The sequence below is a fragment of the Oryza sativa genome, chromosome 1 (genome assembly GCF_034140825.1).
Source record: "Oryza sativa Japonica Group chromosome 1, ASM3414082v1".
NCBI lineage: Eukaryota > Viridiplantae > Streptophyta > Magnoliopsida > Poales > Poaceae > Oryza > Oryza sativa.
The window spans coordinates 41,276,261-41,297,049 of NC_089035.1; the positions used below are offsets into that span (position 1 = coordinate 41,276,261).

A 20,789-nucleotide genomic window follows, 5' to 3' on the forward strand; every position below is an offset into this window, starting at 1 on the left:
GTTGTTCTTATTTATTTAGAAATTTGTTGGTTACTAAAGTGGCAGACACCAAAAGGGTCATATTTTTTAAAAATAAATAAATAAATCAATTATACTTAGGTTACTGACATTGCAGCAGCTGCGATGTTTGTGTAGCAGGTGAAACGCCGCGATCAGTGCTAACGAAAGTTATATTGGTTTTTTCAACATCTGAGTGGTCTAATGGGGCCAAATAATGAAAAAAGGCATTCTGATGTTGGCTCCAAATTTCATTTTCAGACACCAAGACTCAACAGAAAATCTTCAGGTTGATGCAGGAACACAGAAGCCAACACATTGGAAGCTACATTCCTTCAGGAATCAGCAACAATTAGTACCCAAATCAACACATTAGACTAAGATTGACTGCAGCCACATGCCTAACTAGTACCCAACTCAGCTAGCCTCACCAATCATCTTTACCTGAACTATCTATCAGGGAAATTCAAGGATGAAAAATTGTGTAAATTCAGGGAGATCCACATTTGAAATTATGTCACGCATTCAGCATGAATTAAATCTCATAATTTCATTATGATATCCAGTTATCCACATATATGGACAAAGCGGACAAATGCCGGCATTTCATCCGCTAATGGGAAGAAAAGGAATGAAGATATATGGTATATAGCTATCAGGGAAAAAGATACAAAAAAATGTACATTTGTTGATTTATGGTCAGCACTATGCAACCATGGTGATCTCAAGGCGCAAGTATATATCATGTCTGTAAATATATCTTTTTCAAAAAAGTTTTTACATTTCTATAGGCAGTGAGATGCATGCTACCAAGGCTTCAGGTCGCCCACCGGTCCAGCAGTCCAGTTCAGGGCCCTCTCCCCGGGCTTCAAGAAGACGTTTTCGCCATGTGGAAGCTTGCGAGCGAGACCATTCAGTATCTGATGGAATGCATCTCCTGCCTGAGCAGGCTGGGGGAACAGCATGGCCTGCTTCATCGACGGGTTCGCGAGAAGCCTCTGCTTCCTCAGGATAACATCTGTTGGTATGGATGTCAGGATACTGTCCAGCTTCGGAACATCCTCCTCGGCGACAAACACGCCAATCTCCTCCCAGGGGATAGCATCAGCAAAGGGGAGGACAATGTCATCTGCAATGATCACCGGAATACAACCGAAAACCACAGCTTCCACCAGTCTGGGGCTCCATGGAGCCCAGCCCAATGGGCACAAGCAGAACACAGATCTCTGCATATCTTCGTAGTACGTGGGTGGGTGATCGGTTGAGATGTCAAACAGCGGGTTGTTCTTGAAATTCTCCCAAACCGACGCGCGGGCACCTCTGATAGGACATACAGAAACATCAGACTCCACATGCTACGAGCCAATGAGCAGATGATAGGATGTATTGGAGATAAGCGGAAAATTTACCTTGCATAGTATCCACCCTCAGGATCATTGCTGGTATCGTAGAACAGACCACGGAAATATACAAAGATAGACCGAGGGGTGTCTGGGGGAATAAGATGAGCCTGCATTTTCTGTGGGGGTGCATATGGCGGAATGGTGATCGAGCCGTCCTTCAAGCAGACATGGTTCTTTTGTCCAAAGGTCTGAACCAGGGTGGCACGCTGAAGCAATGGGAGGATTCCACGTCCAATTGCCTTTTCTTCCTGAAACAATAACAGAAGCAAAAGATCAATACGCTGAAATAACCAAAGAGAATGTGGGCACAAAGTATGATAGAAGGTGCCAATCAGGGTAGATGATTAATCATGAATATGAATCTGACCTTAGTGTGACATTTAAATAGGTTGAGAGAAAATATTTTTTTCTGAAAAATATTTATATTCTACAAAGGGACAAAGAACATGTGCAAACTGAAGTGTTCCAATTAAATCAGAGTTGCCAACTAATAATATTAATACAGTGAATCTAGCATCTTGATGCCCCCCATTGCTCCCCATGTTCTCTGCTGCAATTAGAAATGTCCCAGCTGTTGCAAACTTAAGTGTTCAGTACTAAACTAATGCTCAAAGTCCAGAATTTGCTCACTAAAGGAGGAATAAATGTGTCCAACAGCAAGGTTTTGTACTTGTGCATGTACCTGATAGTGGAAGCAAGCGCCAAAGTCATGTGGTGTAACAAAGAAATGATCAGCCCCCTCTGATCTATTCCAGTAAGGCCAATTTGTTGCAATCAGCTCAATTGCGCTGCGCATCATTCTTGGGGATTTGAAGGGCAAGGGAAGACCGGAGGGAGTCAGGTCGCATGTAGTGTACACCGGTGTGTAGAACCAATCAGCTTCCTCGGGATTAAAAGTTCGGACAGCGCTTGACAACAGGAACCGATGCATGAAAATCTCAGCGGCAAACATGTGGTTCAGGCACCTAGGATCCTTCTTCAGCAGCTTCTTGTTGTACTTGCTTGGGAGATCATAGACATAGACCTTAAGCCTCCCAACAGGGTCATCTTCCAACACATCACCAGCACTTCCTGCATTTGTTTCGCCACAATATTAAGCAAAAGCTATGGAGTATCTATAGACCTTGCACAGAATTAGGGAAAAGAATATTCTAAATTTTAGAAGCATAGCTTGGGATCAAGGTATGATACCTAAGCAACCTACAGGGATAAAGTAAGTGTGTTCCTATGCTAGATTAAATGAAACATAATTAGGCTAATGGCTATGTTCTTATCATATTGGTGCCTAGGAACATGATACTGCATATCATAAAGAAGATGAAGAGGAGGAAAAATATTTGAAGGTTCAGAGGACAGAATGGCATTCAAGTTTTTTGGCAGCAGATGTCTCGAGGACCACAAAATCCAATAAGAAAGAATGCCTACCATCAACAGGTGTATCAATACCAGTAGATGTTCAATAAAACAAGGTTTAAACTGAATCCAAGCATTGAACCATAACTCAACCAAATCATTTAGAATAATACACCAACATAAACAACCTCCATTTGCGTCTGATCTGAAATAGATCCTATATATTTAGGGTGGAGAGGTCTGACCACAAACAAATCAAATTGACAGGCTAAATGATTTCAAAATGCTTTGCTTTAACAGTTTCTTAGATGCACAAATAAGCAGCTTGGGTTGAGTTCTACTAACTGACAAGAATGTATCCATCAAGATCAAAACCAAGAAGAGAATAACACAAGAAAAACAAAGGCCCCCCACCTGAGATCCTCTCTGTCTGGTGGCCCTGCCGCACCTCCTGGGCCTGAGCTCCAAGGAAGAAGCATACAGCAGCAGCAAGAATGGCAATGGCCAAGACCCACCTCCTCATCTTCTTGATCCCCACAGGCCTCTTCCCAGCACCTGTGTCTCCTCTCCTCTCCAACCCTCTCCCTGTCCGGCCTTATGAGCTAGCAGGCAATTGCCAGGAGGTAATTAAAGGATCCAAGGAGAAGGGGGAAACTTTTCTGGCAATTCTCCTACCAAGAAGCGTTTGGTGAGTTGAGAAGGTGAGGGGAGGCTTTCCTAGGCTTCCTTCCTTCTTCCTCCAACTCCACATATAAGCAGGCTTCAAGAACAATTAGGGGGGCCATGCTCTTACTTAAAAGGAAGAAAGAAATAAAGGAAAGAGATTAATATTTGCTCAGAGAGGGTAGGAGGGCTGTCTACTGCTGATTCTTTTGCTTCTTTTTCTATGCACCCCCCCTTTTCCTCCAGCTTTCCTTGCTTTTTCCTCTTACACCAATGATGAGCTGTAGTTCTGTGGAGCTCCTAATAGTCTATTGCAAATGTGTTCCAAAAAAGAGGTTCGGTGAGAGGTTTACCTCCTCTTCAGATGTCAAGTTTCTTTCCTTTCACCAAACATGGACTAGACCTCTCACTTGTCTTACCTTAACATGTCAAACTCTTCACTTCTCTCTCTCTCTCTCTCTCCTTGATTTTTTTTTTAACCCAAGAATTACTACCCTCCATCTATGATCTGCCAAATAGTTAATTTTTTTCAGTTTCATGTTTCTCCGGTCCTTTTCTTTTGGTTTACTTATTCCGCGTGACAGTCAAGCCGTTTCCTCCAGGATATCGTGGTGATTTGGATTGTTGCCTCCTTTGCACATGGTGATTCATTCATTTCATTGTCATGGCTCATGAGACACCCATGAGAGGGGGGCCATAATCATTGGCAACAAGGCCCCCATTTGCAGTTAATACCTTCCATTTGTTTATACAATATTAAAAATCTTGGGAGGGACAATTCACAGTACTCTCTTACCTATACTTTATTGGTGGTGATTGTTGATTGCAGAGGAAGAGATTAGTGCCAATGCTCATCTCCCAAAAAAAAAGATTAGTGCTAATGCTGCAATTACCTGCTTGTAGGGTTTGGTGAAGGTTAGTACTACAAGTAGTAGAGCTGTTTGTTTGTTTGTTATGCTTCTTCTTCTATAATTTGGGATTAAGCAAAATGGGGACCCCAACTCCCAAGAAAGTCTATGAACTGAACATCCCCAAAGACTTCTTTAACATGGTAGACCCCCCATGTGAGCATCTCAAATTTAGAGGATTTTTTTTAATTTGAGAAAAAGAAAAGGGATCTGAAATTGGATGGCTTTGATTGCTGTTGAGCGGAAAGATATCAAAAACAGCACAAAAGCAGCGGATCATCGGTGTGTTCTTGCGTTACTAGTGCCTATAGCTCTTGGTTGAACTGTTGGGGAGCAAGTGGGGCGTACCGATGGATGGATGCTCGGCGAGCGCCGCCGCCGCTGCGACGAAGCGGCGCGCGCACCCTCGCCGGAGCAGGGCATCGTCGCCGCCGCAGGGGAGGCACGCCTCGGAGTCGGTCGCCGCCGCCGACGAGGAAAAGGCGGTGAAAATGTGAAATCCTCTGCCGTTGGGGCGTACCACGTACAGTAGAATTACGCTTCGACACGGCGAAAGCGTATTCGGTGCAGGCGTATTCCGTATTCGTTTTGTCCGCATAATTATCCACGTTACAGTAGAATTAAATTGAGCGGTTTTTGTCGTCGAATCGAATGTGTTACAGCATAATTAAACTATTTTTACAGATATTTTATACATACTACTATACATGATACACCCAACCCTTCTCTTAAAAAAAAATTGATACACCCGTTGACTTTCAACGACAACAAGGAGCACTAGTATTTTTTTACACCCATTGACCTGGAGTAACTGATGCGGACAGCTGGGAAAAAAAATAAAGACGACAACAAGCTACTCGCAATATACAATGTAGTAATATAAATATAAATTTCAGTTTGAGATTTATCACATGTTTGTTGAGGAAAATAAAAAAGGCAAAGTCGTCGCATGTTTTGACATATATGCTGAGTTGACACATCTTGTTCGTCGGCGCTCGCAATATACAAGAGCACGTAGCAGGGGAGCATGCAGCAGCAGTTTATACAAGCCTCAAACATGAAGTTTGGGTGTGTTATATACCACATGTTTACAACTTCTAGTCTTCTACTCCTTTATCTTTATCTCTCATGTGTGCGTTTTTTTATTATTAAACGGTATATTTTTTTAAGAAATTTTTTTATAAAAAATCGCTTTAAAACCACACTAATCTATTATTTATAGCTAATATTCTCTCTATTTTTAATATATGACGCCGTTGACTTTTTAAGATGCGTTTGATTATTCGTCTTATTAAAAAAATTATGTAATTGTGTTGACAGAAAACACGAGGACTGGAAGATCTGCTTAACTCTAGTGGAGGTCCAAAGCTCGCCTTCGAATGTATGAGTGTGCCAGTTGATTTGATTCTGTAATCAACAATAAATAGAGACAAAGAATTCGTGGTTAAATCTATAAATGATAGCCGATCGGCTAGGTGCCGATGACATATCATTTATCTTTAAGCCGATGTCATATATGAATCGATCGGCGGTTATAAATAGACAGTAAGGGACTAAATCTATTCGATCGGCTGTAGATATTAACGATATATAGTTTTTATATTAATATATACTTAAATCAAGTGATTGGGAAATATCGGTCACCATGCCGAGAAAATATAAATAACTTAGATCGAAATATATATTAATAACAGGATTATATATGTTTATAGCATAGCCGATCAGATAGATCTAGCATGTATCGGCTAATACTCCGATACTACTCTATATAAAGATATCAAAACAAGTATAATATACCAAACAAAAGCTTAATATATTTAAATGCAATAAGATATTGATATAAAGGGCGGATTTAACATGTCACTGAAGCATATAGATCGAATATGGTTAAATCAGATAAGATCGGCTGAAACTTCGATACTACCCTAATCGGCAACCAGAGGACAGGCTAGAGATTGATATTCTAAGCACGACTTAATAGATCAAACTTAACTGATGCAGCAATAAGTATGAAAAGAAAAATAATATCTAGACAATCAAGCCGCTGGATGTTTTATAAAGTGATAGATATCTTATATAATCTAGGACAATGTCGCTATTTAACCTAATCGGCTGTCTTCTATTAACAGATGTTAGCCGATTGTAGGTTAGATAACAATATTGCCAAGGATTATATAAGATATATGATAACTCGACGAATTATATAGACAAGATTAGAGTGTCATAAAGATGGAAGCACTGATCTCGAGAACACAAGTCGTCATAACAAGTTTTACCTCTTATTGAAGATCGAAACCGATGCAGCTCAACCCGAAAGCAAGAACTCGTCGAAACAAAACTAAAGCAAAAATGTGGCAATGTGCCAAAATTGTATTGAACGTGTGTGTTAAAAATTACATAGGGCTCGGGGTCTATTTATACCCGAGAATTACAAGATATGTCCATACCGGACACGACCACTATCTCTAACAAACTCTAAGATACCATAAATCTTTACGGCAGACTTTTGCCCAAACATATTTGTAAGGAAGTTACATAAAACATCTTAATTAATAGATACAATTGCCTTCTAAGGACTCTATCCATGTGCGGCAATCATCTTGAAGCACCTCAATTCAACCCGATGTCATACACCAAATTATACTGTCGGAATCGGCTGCATCGGCTTACCTAGTCCGACTCAGACTCAGCCGATACTAATCGTAGCCGATCTAGACTTCAGCCGATTCTTGTTCTTTTCTCGGATCAATCTCCGCCTTCGACTCCACCTCGATCTAATCTCCTTTTCCGATGCTGATATTACCAAATTTGGTTGTTAACAAATTGTCATTTATTTTATTGTGGCTTGATTTATCATCAAATATTTTTTAAGCATGATATAAATAATTTTATATTTGTACAAAAGTTTTAAATAACATGAATAGTCAAATGTTGATAAAAAAATTAAATGGTGTTATATATATTAAAAAACAGAAACAGTAATTAATTAGACATATTTAGTGAGTAAGCCCACAGAAAAGAAGTTCTAAACTTCTGTCCCTAACACACTTGAGTCTTGAAATGTTGCGAGAAATAGTAGAGATGGTAAAATTATTTTCCTGTCTACAACTAGGTAGTATCCACAAGAATCATATTTATTGTCTTATGTAAAATTTCTTATTTTTTTCAAATATAATTGATTTTAGGCTTTCTTCCGCCACTGACCCGGCGAAAAAGAAACCGTGTGTTGGCTGGTTGGTTGATTGTTCCGCTGGCTGTGGAGCAGGAACGCGGAGTCGCCGGCGTACGGAATGGAGTAGCCGAGTAGGGACGCACGCGGTGGATCGACCTCAATCATTCACATTTTCCGCCCCAAACCTAAACAAAACCACCGACACTATGCAAAACTCACTAATCAATCCATTCAGGGCATGTTTAGTTGGTGAAATGAAAATTTTTTTGATGTCACTTCGAACGTTTGGCCGGATGTCGGAAGGGGTTTTCGAACACGAATGAAAAAACTAATTTCATAACTCGCCTGAAAACCGCGAGACGTATCTTTTGAGCCTAATTAATCCGTCATTAGCACAGGTGGGTTCCTGTAGCACTTATGGCTAATCATGGACTAAGCTCAAAAGATTCACCTCGCAATTTACATGCAAACTGTGCAATTAGTTTTTCTTTTTATCTATATTTAATGCTCTATAGATGTGTCAAATATTTGATGTGAATTTTTTGGGAAAAGTTTTCTGGGAATTAAACAGGGCCTCAATCAAGCAGGCAAGCAAAAGCAGTTTGAACCTGCAACCCACTCTTTGGGTACACTATGCTGGCAGTGTTTTGCTACGGATGTCAACACGGCTTCTGCTCCTTTTTGCATTCGCGTCACCTTTCATTTTATTTCCAAGCAGTCTCTGGCATGGCAATAGGATTTGTTTCCAATAATACTTTCTCCGTCCACAAATATAATAACTTTATAACAATTAGGTTTATCTCAAAATATAACAACTTATTTACCTATATTCCATTTCCGAACGATCACAACTTTCCACCACTAAAAATCTCCATCTACTTTTTTCTTATCAACCAATCAAATATTCTTTCATTTAATTTCACTTAATTTCTTAATATCTGTATATATTAAGAAGGATGCAAAATATTATTGTCTGAACTATGTTGACATTATTTGGTACTTACTGCTTTACTGATGCAATTGGATGTGCTGTGCCTATGAACCACTAACTCAGTTTCAAAATATAACTACTTTTGACTATGATTTATGTGACTAACCTAAAAGTAATTATATTTAGAATGGAGGTAGGATGTAATATTTCCGTTTCTAACTGCTCCTATTTTTTCTTTTTTCTTTTTCTTTCAAGGTATGTCCGGTAAAAGGCTCGTTTCGAGGCCCTAACTGCTTGCGGTCTGGTTGAGAAAGGCCCAAATTACGGTCCATCTAGGATGCCTACGAGGCCTTTGATTCGATGGGTGGTGGGCCGGGCCACTATTCATACGAGAGACAGCGAGGGCCTTGGCCTTGGCCTTGGCCTTGGCATGCGCATGCTCCTCCAAGTCAGCCCAATAAAGCCCACAGCGATGGGCCGTTGGCGACGCCTAGATGCCATCATACTGATGTTGGTAGATCGATGACGAATTGATTGAGAGACACCAAAATAAACATCACGGTCACCCACGCAGATGCCGGCACCGCCATGATAAATAGGCTTGTTCGTTTGTGCTATATTGCAGTTAGCTGCGGCATATAAGAATTTCGGTTGGATAGGATACTGCTATAATATAAAGAATTGTCCAGAGTATTAGAATATGTCTCATTCACTTTTTCAACTCTCTTCGTTTGTTAGACGCACACTTTCAAACTACTAAATGGTACGTTTTTTTAAAAAAATTATATACAAAAGTTGCTTTAAAAATTATATTAATATTTTTTACAAAGAAGTTAATACTTAATTAATCATGCACTATTGAGTTGCTCTATTAGTTCCCAACCCAAGGAGCCGATCACAGCCTAACATATGTTCCGAACACATTCAGTGATTGTTCGAGCTGTTGGGATACGCGTAGGCTACGATAGCATAAATCAAAATTTTTTATCGCGTAAACCATGAACCATGCAAGTATTAGATCATAGATCGTTACCACTCGACGCGCTGCGCAGCGGAAGAAGACGCTGAGAAGTCGAAGGAACTCTCGCGAAGTAGCGCGCGTCGATGCAGAGGAAGTAGTCGATCGCACCGGCTCGACCTTCTCCCCGTGCGTTCTCCTCGCCGTACTCCCACGCTGATCAACACCGCAAACCAGCAGTGCCTCTACCGGTATCCACACGTACAGGGACGGAATGCCACGCGCAGATGTGCTAGCACCCGCGTGCGGCTAGGGTTTTGCTCGGGGAGGGAAGTGACGGCTAGGGTTTCTCACGTGATGCAATGCCTCCGCCGGTCACACCCCTCACGAATATATAGGATCCATCACTCGGGCCTCCAAGGCCCGTAGGACTCCTATTCGGATCCCTATCCGAATTAAGCTCATATTGGATCTCCATCCAATCTCCTTATTCCGGCCCATTAAGCGTGTGACCCTGTAGTTTCATATATACTCGGCTGTAACCCGAAAACTCCTTTTCGGTCCACGCGTCAACAACGGCCCCTAGCAGAATATATTGACCCACCAGACATACATAAATATCATATCGGCTGAACCTCTAGTGTATACTTGTACGAACCCCTTTGCCTCACGATATCGATTAAGCTTAAGGCTAGATATGTACCTAGAGGCAATCACTAACACGAGCTACGATTGAAAAGTCATAAACATAATAAAGAAGCAAAAGATAATTTATATATAAAACTTTAATATACGTGTTATTAGCGCTTTAAAAGTCCACACTAATTAAAAGTAGACTATAATGTAAAAAGCAACATCAACTCTCAATAAAATTTAAAATTTATTCATTGTTGATTTGTTAATAAGTAGTGGACGAGAAGAACCTAAAGACTCTCTGAGTTACTAACGAGTTTGCAATTAGAATCGTAAAGAGGGTCGAGCTTGAATTGAAATGCTAGCGATGGCGACGCTTATGAAAGATGGTCCATGTAGAAAACGCAGCCAATCGTGCCTATTTTTACAATTAATTGTTGTCTCTATTTCTTCTCTCTGTTTCTGTTTCAAATTGATGATTGTTCAACGGTAAACATGCATGGGAGGACTTTGCATATCGTGTGAAAAAAAAAAAAAACCATCACCAGCAGCAGCAGCAGACCGGAGCCTGGAGAGTCAAACCGGCGTGAGCGAATCAGTGTTCGACACGTCACGTGGGCTCACCTGCACCATATCTTAATCCCACGATCTTCGGAGAGAAAAAAGTAAATAAAAAACATATTATAGTCCACGCGGCCTGCAAGTTCCGGACTCGCAGTGGGTGGATGGATGCATTCAGAGGAAGGGAACAAGACGAGACAGAGACAGCGAGAGCAGTAGTGAATAGTGATGGGCCATGGAAAAAATATCGCAAAAGAACAAACGAGATGAAAAGTAGATGAGAATATTGCCCTATTCGATAAAAGTGGTACTCCCTCCGTCGATTTTGAGTTTTTGTTTACATTGTTTGATTACTCGTCTTATTCAGAATTTTTTGAAATTATTATTATTTTTTTGGCTTACTTTATTATCCAAAGTATTTTAAGCACAATTTTTCGTTTTTTATATTTGTACAAATTTTTTTTGAATAAGACGAGTGGTCAAACAGTGAAAGTAAAAACTCAAAATCCCTTATATTATGGGACGGAGGGAGTATGTTTTTAAACCGCTAAACGATGCATTTCGTGCGAAAACTTTCTATATGAGATTAATCCATTTCTTAAGTTTGTAATAATTAAAATTCAATTTATCATATGTTATTACTATCTCGTTTTACGTAAAATACTTAATATTTTATCTTTATCTTTGTTACATTCAAACACTACTATGTGTAACAGATCTGATAACGATCGTTATTACAACAAAGTATAGATTTTCAAGTCCTAAATTCAATTCTAAAAGTTGGATTAAAAGTAGAGTTGTGAAGCTGTCTAAACTTTTTTTTAAAAAAGTTGGAACTATTTGGTTAGATTTCAGCTTTAGAAATTTAAGTTGTGCAAAATAGGTTCTATATTTCACTGTAAATATGTTTTCCAGAAAATGTCTTCTACTATATTGCGTAAACCACTAGTTACCTAACATATTTTTTTAGATAATAGTTACCTAACATATGTATAAGAACATTCGTTCAAAAAAAATGTATAAGAACATAGGATGATGAGACACATCATAATGCTACTAATCTGAACAACCTGTTTAAATTCATAATATTAGGATACGTGTCTTATCCGATTTTAAGTTTTTATACTTTATAATAGAGGGAGTACAAATTATTTCTTCTAACCTAAAATATAGCTACAAAGTATAGACATGGCAAAAAACAAGGAGTTTCCGCTGTCGTTGAGGCCTCGTCAAGTGCTTTCGCTCCGTCTAAATTATAACACTAAGTATGTCCAGATTCTTACTATAGCTAGGTATATTTTGAACAATAAAAGTACTATTATTGTTTGTCAAGTTCGTTTATTAATCCGATGTCAAACTCAAACCACGACCGTATATGCATGCTGCGAATGGATCCAATAGTCTCCCCACGCCGCTTACTTTCTGGGGAGCTTCCCTGACTTCCTACACCTCTGTATTGGAACTATTACGACCACATGCTCTCTTCCTACTCTCCTCCTTAGACCATACGGACTTAATCTCTCTCGCCCTAATCATCATCGTCTTCCTCCTCTTGGATCTTCTCCTCTGCCATGGCGGGCAACAGAGGAGGCGATGCCGGGGAAGGGGAGTGGCTCAAGGTCGCCGAGCTCAGGGCCACGGTGGAAGCCCAGGACCCCCATGCCAAGGTACGCGACGAGATGCATCTCATCCAATTCCAACCAAAACTTACTCCATCCGCAACTGCATGAACGAATTGAATTTACTCATTCTTTCGTTCTTTCTTCCTGCTTCGTCATTCTCCGTTTTGTTCTGCTTACTGTTCTTCCTGTTCTCTGTTCCAGTCAATTATTGTTTAGACGAACTCAGTGTGTTTTGATTACGCAGCAGAGCTGAATAAACCAAGCTGTTTTGACTGTCCAGCCATATAATTGTGTTGGATTGACGAAACGAACAGTCATGCTTAATTTGTGCGAAACCAAAGAGAATTTTTGCGTAAGAATCTTTGCTATGGACGAGCATTTAGTTCTCTCGAATCACACGCTTTTTTCTAGCTTCCACTCCTCAGCAACAGAAAGAATGAGTGTCGGATTAGCAAAGCCATGACGGGAAAGCAGGGCAACCAATCAGGCTGTCGCTATTTGTAGAGAAATATCGAATTAATTAGAGTATTACTACATCAGATTTGGCTGGCAGTTGATCCAACAGATCGTACCAGTAGTAATTAAGCGATGTGATGAGTAATTAGTGCCTTAGTGGATCATTGGCCAACTGTACAGATCACCGGATCGAGTCTGGAAGTACAGGGTGTATGGGGTCGCCAGCTGAATGAACCACGTGAAGAAGAATGATGCTTAAGGAGTAATTTTGAAGGCTAATGGAATATGCTCCCGTGGACGCACACGCCAGCCATTACATGGAGCTGGACCTACGTTTCAGGGGCAATTATATTCTCTCCATCATCGTCTGGCCAGAATAGCGGAATAGATTACAAACATTATTATAAAGATAAAAATATACTTTATTTGTCTTATAAAAACCAATTTAGTACTAGATCCTATATTAGTTTTTTATAAGACGGATGGAGTATTCAAAACATTCTTTTAAGAATATTATATACAGAAAGTTTTTTTTCCTTGAAAATTCACCACTGAAAATGCGTCGAATTCATTCATTATTTCATTTCTCAAAACAGAAAAAAGAGCATGCCAAATAATAAACGTGCTACTAATACTATGAAAGTATGCACTCCTTCGTCCAAAAAAAAAAAATCAACTTGTAGTGTTTAAATTTTGTCCCATAGAAACTAAATTCTACCATCCTACGTACCATAGCAAGTAAAATGAGAAATTTTATCTCTTTAATATCATTTAGCTACATACCATTCTTATTGCCTTTTCCAATAATTAAGGGTATTTTAGTCATTCTTCATCTCCACTAAATCTAGTTTGGGATGATATGAATGAATTTTCTATGGGAGGGGGGAAGTAGTAACTAACAACATTGTTCGACGATCGATCGGACAGGATTTGTGAATACACGATGCTGCAGAACTGAAGCGTTCCTGATTCTTTGCGCATGCAGGAAGTGGACAACCTGACGCTGAGGAGGTTCCTGCGGGCGCGAGACCACAACGTGGAGAAGGCGTCGGCGATGCTGCTCAAGGCGCTCCGGTGGAGGAGGGAGGCGGTGCCCGGCGGCTCGGTGCCAGAGGAGAAGGTGCAAAGCGACCTCGACGACGACAAGGTCTACATGGGCGGCGCCGATCGGACCGGCCGCCCCATCCTCCTCGCCTTCCCCGCCAAGCACTTCTCCGCCAAACGCGACATGCCTAAGTTCAAGAGTACGTCTCCGTTGGATTCATATTCTCCTACCATAATGACACTACCATTACAATCACTGACGTGTGGGGGAATAGAAGGTTGGAACCCATATACCGGTAACTGTAATGATAGTGATTGATATTATGGTAGAGAATCCTCGCCCATCTCTACTAGCTATAGAGTTTATATACTAATTCCTCATTTCTAAAATATACTACCTTCATCTCATAATAAGTTAATTTAGTATGTGATGTGATATAACCAAATACTACAGATTTGAATAAAATTAAGATATATCATATTCTATACTAAATTAACTTATTCTGAAATGAAGATAATAAGTGACAGAACCAGTAGTTATACGTGGGAGGTCATAAGAGTCTTGGAGGAGGCCTAATACACATTACTTAGATTAATTATTTAATTAATTAGGTGGTTATGTGTGAAAAAAGTTATTGGAGGGGGCATGCCACTGGCCACCTCCTTGTCTCCGTCATTGGAAAACATGAAAAAAAATACTTATATTTTAGAAATATAGTACTCCTTCCGTTTCGAAATGTTTGACACCGTTGACTTTTTAGCACATGTTTGACCGTTCGTCTTATTTAAAAACTTTTGTGAAATATGTAAAATTATATACCTACATAAAAATATATTTAACAATGAATCAAATGATAGGAAAAGAATTAATAATTACTCATTTTTTTTAATAAAACAAACGGTCAAACGGCGTCAAACATTTTGAAACGGAGGAAGTATTAATCTTATGTACACATAGCCTGACTTATCGAGTATGCATCCATCTTAACTATTTCGTCTTCTGCACCGCAGGTTATTGTGTCTACTTACTTGACAGCATCTGTGCAAGGTAATCACAATGGAAAATGCTCTGATCGATCGAGTTTTGTTGATTTACTGCTTGAATTAATTACTGATGAAGAACAGCTAATGCACAAGACTGACATTAAGAGTAGTTACTGAACGCTGATGATGCATATGGGTAAATTCAATTTGCAGGATCCCCAGAGGCCAGGAGAAGTTCGTCTGCATCGTGGATCTCAAGGGCTGGGGTTACTCCAACTGCGACATCAGAGCTTACATCGCGGCCATAGAGATCATGCAGGTAATATGAAAGATCATTCTTCAGTTAATTCAGCTAATTAAACATTACTGAACAATTAACAAGCATTCTTACAGATTGATGATGATTAGTTACATATTTTTCGTTGCGTTTGATTAATTCCCCCTCGCAGAATTACTACCCGGAGAGGCTCGGCAAGGCCCTGATGATCCATGTACCCTACATGTTCATGAAGGCCTGGAAGATGATCTACCCTTTCATCGACAATGTCACCAGGGACAAGGTAATGAAATCGATCAAAGAACTTGAAATCAAGTGCCAAACAAGCTCTCGCACATTAGCACTACGTTTTAATTTCGTTCTTACAATTCTCTCCTTGATTAATTTTGGTTCAATTTTCTGTCTGAAAAAAAAATGCAGTTCGTGTTCGTGGACGACAAGAGCTTGCAAGAGGTGCTGCACCAGGAGATCGACGATAGCCAGATCCCGGATACGTTGGGCGGGAAGCTGGCACCGGTTTCCCTCAAGAACAACGCGCGAATTAACCTTGATTAGTAGCGAGGCTCAATTAGCACGCAGTTATACCGATAATCAAGCACAAGATTATACACACACGTATACTATACATGGATCGATGGGATGAACAAAAGATATGTGTAATTGTGAAAAATGCAGCTCTCATATCACAGCTGGTCTCACTGTTTGTAGCATTGCCATCGTCATTTATCTCAGTAACAAAAGCTTCTGATCAGTAATTACATGTACTACTGTCACTATGACAAGTAAAGACTCCAATACTCCATATCGAAAAAATATGAAAAAGGGAGCCACGTGGCTAAGAAGTATAAATTTATAATAAAGTATGCACCATTCCTTCTAATGCTATTTGTTTAATCTAACATCTCTCGATCGCTAACAAGTACTCCTTCGCAAATAACAACTGAACTTGCAATGAATTGTTGTAAGCTCGCATTTTAAATTTTTGAAATATTAAAAACTAATCAACGTCGATGGCCGTCCTAGCTCAGTGGTAGAGCGCGTGGCTTTTAACCACGTGGTCGTGGGTTCGATCCCCACGGACGGCGTTTTTTTTTTCTCTCATGTGCTCCCTCCCCTCCCTTTTAGTTCTCACGTACTCCCACCCCACGTAAAAAAAAAAACTCAAATCTAAATATTCAAAACAGGATTTCCCTTTTAGTTCTCACATACTCCCTCCCCACGTAAAAAAAAACTTAAATCTAAATATTCAAAACTGGATTTGAATCTAAAATTCCAAAAATTCTTCCATTGCAACAAATCACTTATATTATAGATCAAATGTTGCAGTGAATTGAAACATCATGTCGCTATTTGCTGAAACATTGTATTAATATATGGTGAAACAGTTTGAAAAATCGTTGTTTTATAAGTTGTAGCAAAATATTTTATGAGATGATTTGGTTGTGTTTCAGCTTTTTAAATGATTGAAACATTTTCTATCTACTTAGTGAAACAATTCTGATCTACTTGGTGAAACAAGGCCCGATTTTTGCAAAAAAAAAGGCAAAAATGGGCGCCCGATTTGTAGGCGCCTCGCTAAAATTCAGAACACAACAATTTAGATCATCTCTAGAATTTGAATCTTCCAAATCTAAAAGTTTAAAAAAGGATTTGAATCTAAAATTTAGAACACATGTGTTTAGATTCATCTCTAGAATTTGAATCTGTTGATGTAAAAACACGAGGCATAAGAGATCTGCTTAACTCCAGTGCAGGTCCAAAAAGCTTACCTTCCGGTTCGTGAGCGTACAAGTTGATTTGATCCTGCAATCAACGAGAAATAAAGATAAAAAACCGCGGTTAAATCCATAAACGATAGCCGATCGGCTAGTTGCCGATGACATATCATTTATCTTTGAGCCGATATCATATGTAGATCAATCAGCGATCATGAATAAATAAGAAAGAACTAAATCTACTCGATCGGCTATAGATATTAACAATATATAATCCTTATGTCGATATATACTTAAATCAAGCGATTGGGATACATCGGTCACCATGCCGAGACAATATAAATCACTTGGATCGAAATATATATAAACAACAAAACTATATATATTAATAGCATAGCCGATCAGATAGATCTAGTATGTATCGGCTAATACTCCGATACCACTATATATTAAGATATCAAAGCAAGTAAAATATACAAAACAAAAGCCTAATATACTTAAATGCAGCAAGATTTTAACATAAAGGGCAGATTTAACATGCCAATCAGACATATAGGGTATGAAGTAGTTAAATCAGGTAAGATCGGCTGAAACCCCGATGCTACCCTAATTGGCAACTAAAAGCAGGCTATAGATAGAGATTCTAATCACGACTCATAAGATCAAACTCAACTAATGCAACTATAAGTATGAAAAGAAGGACAATATCTAGACAATCAAGCCGTTGGATGTTTCATAGAGTGGTAGATATCATATATAATCTAAGTCAACGTCAGTATTTAACCTAATCGGCTGCCTTCTAGCAACAGACGTTAGCCGATTGAAGGTTAGATAGCGATATTGTCAAAGATTATATAAGATATGTGATATCTCGACGAATTACATGAACAAGACTAGAGTATCATAAAGATGGAAGCACTAATACAGAGAATGCAAGCCGCCATAACAAGTTTTACCTCTAGTTGAAGATCAAAACCGATGCAGCTCAACTCGAAAGCAAGAACTCATCGAAACAAAACGAAAGTAAAGGGTGGCGATGCACCGAGATTGTATTGAACGTGTGTTCTATTAATTACATGGGGCTCAGGGTCTATTTATACCCGAGTTTAAAAAATATGTCCATGTCGGACACGACTCTTATCTCTAACAAACTCTAAGATGCTACAAGTCTTTGCGGCAGACTCTTGCCCAAACATATCTATAAGGAAATTACATAAAATATACTAATTAATAGATACAATTGCCTTCTCAGGACTCTATCCATACGTGGCAATCCTCATGAAGCACATCAACCCAATCCGACAACGTATGTCGTGTCATATTGTCGGATTCGGCTCAATCGGCTGACCTTGTCCAACTCGGACTCTGCCGATCCTGGTCGCAGCCGATTCGGACTTTAGTTGATCCTTGCTCTGTTTCCGGAACGATTCCATCTTGAATTCCACTCCGATCCTATCTTCATCTCCGATACTCAGATTATCAAATTTGGTTGTTAACAGAATCTTTCAAATCTAAAAATTCAGAACATGATTTGAATCTAAATTTCAGAACGCATGTGGTTAGGCTCATCCCTATGATTCAAATCTATTTAGGACAGAGGTTTAACTTTTGCTTGCCTTTAATGAAACCCATTTCTCCTGAAGAAAAAAACAAATTCCATTTTACGCCCCCGACTTTTTGAAAGGAACGGTTATCACATATTTACGTTTTGCTTCCTTTAATAAAACCTATGTTCCTAAACAAATGAAAAATATCATTTTACGCCCCAACTTTTTCAATGGAATGCTTAGTGTAATTTCTCGGTTTATTTTACACCGTAAACTATTAAAAACGATTCACCTTACTATTATCACTTATGTCTTAATGTTTCTTGAAATTATGGTTGTTTATATAGGTTGGAAACACTCAGATGAATTTAAACATAGATGTTTTAAATTTTAAGTAAATAGTTATGATTCTTTTAAATATGTTAGAACTTTTATAGTGGTGCCATCTATAACTCTATAAAATTTTAGTTTGAAATACGACTAGTATATAGACAAACAAAGAATAGAAATGCTAATGCTAGTAAAGTGAATTATTTTTAATAGTTCAAGGTAAAATGAGAAAAAAAAAGTTTAGGGGTTAAGTGATACATACGAGCATTCAGGTGCACATACTAACTAACTAATACCTTCAAAATATATTTTAACCATATTTTTCTATAATTTTCGCTGATATTTGTTAGTTGGTGTGTACACAGTAAGGCATGGTCTAATTCTAAAAGAAAATCATCGTAATATTATACTACAACCTTTCTAATTGCTGGGAGGTATCAACAATTGTCTAGTTCTAGGTCAAGGACATGCAAAAAGCCAAATATATGTACGTAGTTGATGGTAGTTTGGTGGAAATATAACATTCTGTAACTGTATATACTACATAGTTAATCGGAATTTGGTGGAAATTTAACATTTTGTAAATATATGTGCATAGTAGTTTTTTTAGGTAAATGTATACAGCTACATATATTGAATACGTTTCTACTATGCTTAAATAAGAACAACCACACCATCATATAATGCGTAGTTTGCATGAAAATAGTGATAGGTTCTGTTCACAGTGGATTGGGTCTTTTGTGGCTGGGCCTTTGTCATCACACCGATTATACGGCAAGGTAGATGGAAACATCCATTTTTTTCGAACACACATAAATCTTGCATGCCAATATATTAGAAGAAAAGTAGCATATATCAGTAACACACCTAGACGGTTAGAGGGGATAGGAGGGTACAATATGACATTGAAGAGCATGCTAAACTTAATGTGACTCGTGTGAGGAAGGTGAGAGAAACAAAACTAAGGGTCTGTTTGGTTCACAGCCCAAACCAGTCATCAAGTTGTGGCGTCGCCAGAGATTGTGGCGAGAGAAATAATCGCCACAGCTGTGGCGGAAATAAGCATGCAAATGAACTAGCAAAAAGTGTGGCTGCCACAACTCACGTATTAACCAAACATCAGCCAAACTGTTGTGGCAGCCGCATGTTTGGCGAGGCAATGTGTGGCGGGGATCCAAACACCCCCTAAGTAAACTAAGCTATGTGACTAACAGCCTTGTCTCAACCCATTGCCGCCCTTCTTGCACAATCTGCTCCACCACCGTCGGCACCCGTGACAGAACACGGGCCAAAGATAGGTTATTCTTTTCTTTCCACAAGTGCTAGGCGACCATGCTTCAAATGACTAATAAACTGCTAATGATAGGATTCATGTGTTCGTGACTAAGTAATGAAGACCATATTGGCGTAATGCGACATATGCTTGCCGTATAGGATTTAACTTATTTTGAGATGGAGGATGACCATTTTCTACAATACTGGTGTTAGGTACACTTGTCTTCTCACCCTCAGCATTCAAGTCTGCTAATGAGCAAGGCTAGAGACACTCGCATTCAAGTTTGCTTAAGAGCAAGGCTAGAGACAACAACAGTGGTGTTTGTTTATGAGGTCAGCACGTAAAGCGAGAAAAATATTAGCGTATGATTAATTAAGTTGTAGTTATTATAAACATGAAAAATGATTTTTTTTTGATATTTTAAAGTAATTTCTACATAGAAAAATTTCGTACGGAACACACAGGAATTAAAATCGAGGAAAAATCTATATCTTAATAGAAAAAGAATGGGCCAAAGTGTGTTCACTGGGGATTCAAAAGGAAGGATAAGGCTGAGTTCGCTAGGAAGTTAGGATTATGATTTTCCACATCAAGCAAAACGATACAGGTAATTAATATATGATTAATTGAATAGTAATTATTATAAACTTATAAATTAGGTTTATTTGTTTTTATATAAATAAACATCTATATTTTTTTTTAAAAAAACGCGTCTGTTAACAGTTTTAAAAAACGTGCCCAGAGTAAACGGGAGAGCTGCAAAAGCCAAACTCTCTACTGAACCCAACCTAAAGCATTAATGTTTCTCTCCTTTTGCACCTCCTGACCTAGGGTGTGTTCGGAACTTCTAGTTCCCAACCCCTTTCCCTCATTTTCCACGCACACGCTTTTCAAACTGCTAAACGGTGTATTTTTGCAAAAAGTTTATATACAAAAGTTGCTTTAAAAAATCAAATTAA

At 38.9% G+C, this 20,789-nt stretch overlaps 2 protein-coding genes and 1 non-coding gene across 3 annotated transcripts; 2 read left to right on the forward strand and 1 right to left on the reverse strand.

The window, feature by feature from the left end:
* Nucleotides 1–497: 497 nt before the first annotated feature.
* On the reverse strand, nt 498–3,517 carry LOC4327243 (probable glucuronosyltransferase Os01g0926700). The gene is made up of 4 exons (NM_001409061.1): nt 3,168–3,517; nt 2,083–2,471; nt 1,407–1,648; nt 498–1,317 (listed from the first exon to the last, which is right to left on the reverse strand). Exons 1-4 carry the CDS (start codon nt 3,274–3,276, stop codon nt 804–806), a joined length of 1,254 nt encoding a protein of 417 aa, NP_001395990.1. The 5' UTR covers nt 3,277–3,517; the 3' UTR covers nt 498–803.
* An 8,562-nt stretch (nt 3,518–12,079) lies between these two features.
* Nucleotides 12,080–15,842, forward strand: LOC4326950 (uncharacterized). Its single transcript, XM_015780721.3, has 6 exons — nt 12,080–12,246; nt 13,643–13,901; nt 14,713–14,749; nt 14,899–15,004; nt 15,135–15,245; nt 15,383–15,842. Exons 1-6 carry the CDS (start codon nt 12,151–12,153, stop codon nt 15,515–15,517), a joined length of 744 nt encoding a protein of 247 aa, XP_015636207.1. The 5' UTR covers nt 12,080–12,150; the 3' UTR covers nt 15,518–15,842.
* A 133-nt stretch (nt 15,843–15,975) lies between these two features.
* TRNAK-UUU (transfer RNA lysine (anticodon UUU)) lies at nt 15,976–16,047 on the forward strand. Its single transcript has one exon. It is a non-coding gene; the product is annotated as a tRNA-Lys (tRNA).
* The last annotated feature ends 4,742 nt before the right edge of the window (nt 16,048–20,789 follow it).

Excerpts from the sequence above, each read along its gene's own strand:
- LOC4327243 (NM_001409061.1), bottom strand. The coding sequence starts at position 3,276 with ATGAGGAGGTGGGTCTTGGCCATTGCCATTCTTGCTGCTGCTGTATGC. Across the intron at positions 1,649-2,082 it reads GCGCTTGCTTCCACTATCAG|GAAGAAAAGGCAATTGGACG; the intron begins GTACATGCACAA and ends TTATTGTTTCAG. Across the intron at positions 1,318-1,406 it reads GAGGGTGGATACTATGCAAG|AGGTGCCCGCGCGTCGGTTT; the intron begins GTAAATTTTCCG and ends ATGTCCTATCAG.
- LOC4326950 (XM_015780721.3), top strand. The coding sequence starts at position 12,151 with ATGGCGGGCAACAGAGGAGGCGATGCCGGGGAAGGGGAGTGGCTCAAG. Across the intron at positions 12,247-13,642 it reads CCCAGGACCCCCATGCCAAG|GAAGTGGACAACCTGACGCT; the intron begins GTACGCGACGAG and ends TTGCGCATGCAG. Across the intron at positions 15,246-15,382 it reads ACAATGTCACCAGGGACAAG|TTCGTGTTCGTGGACGACAA; the intron begins GTAATGAAATCG and ends AAAAAAATGCAG.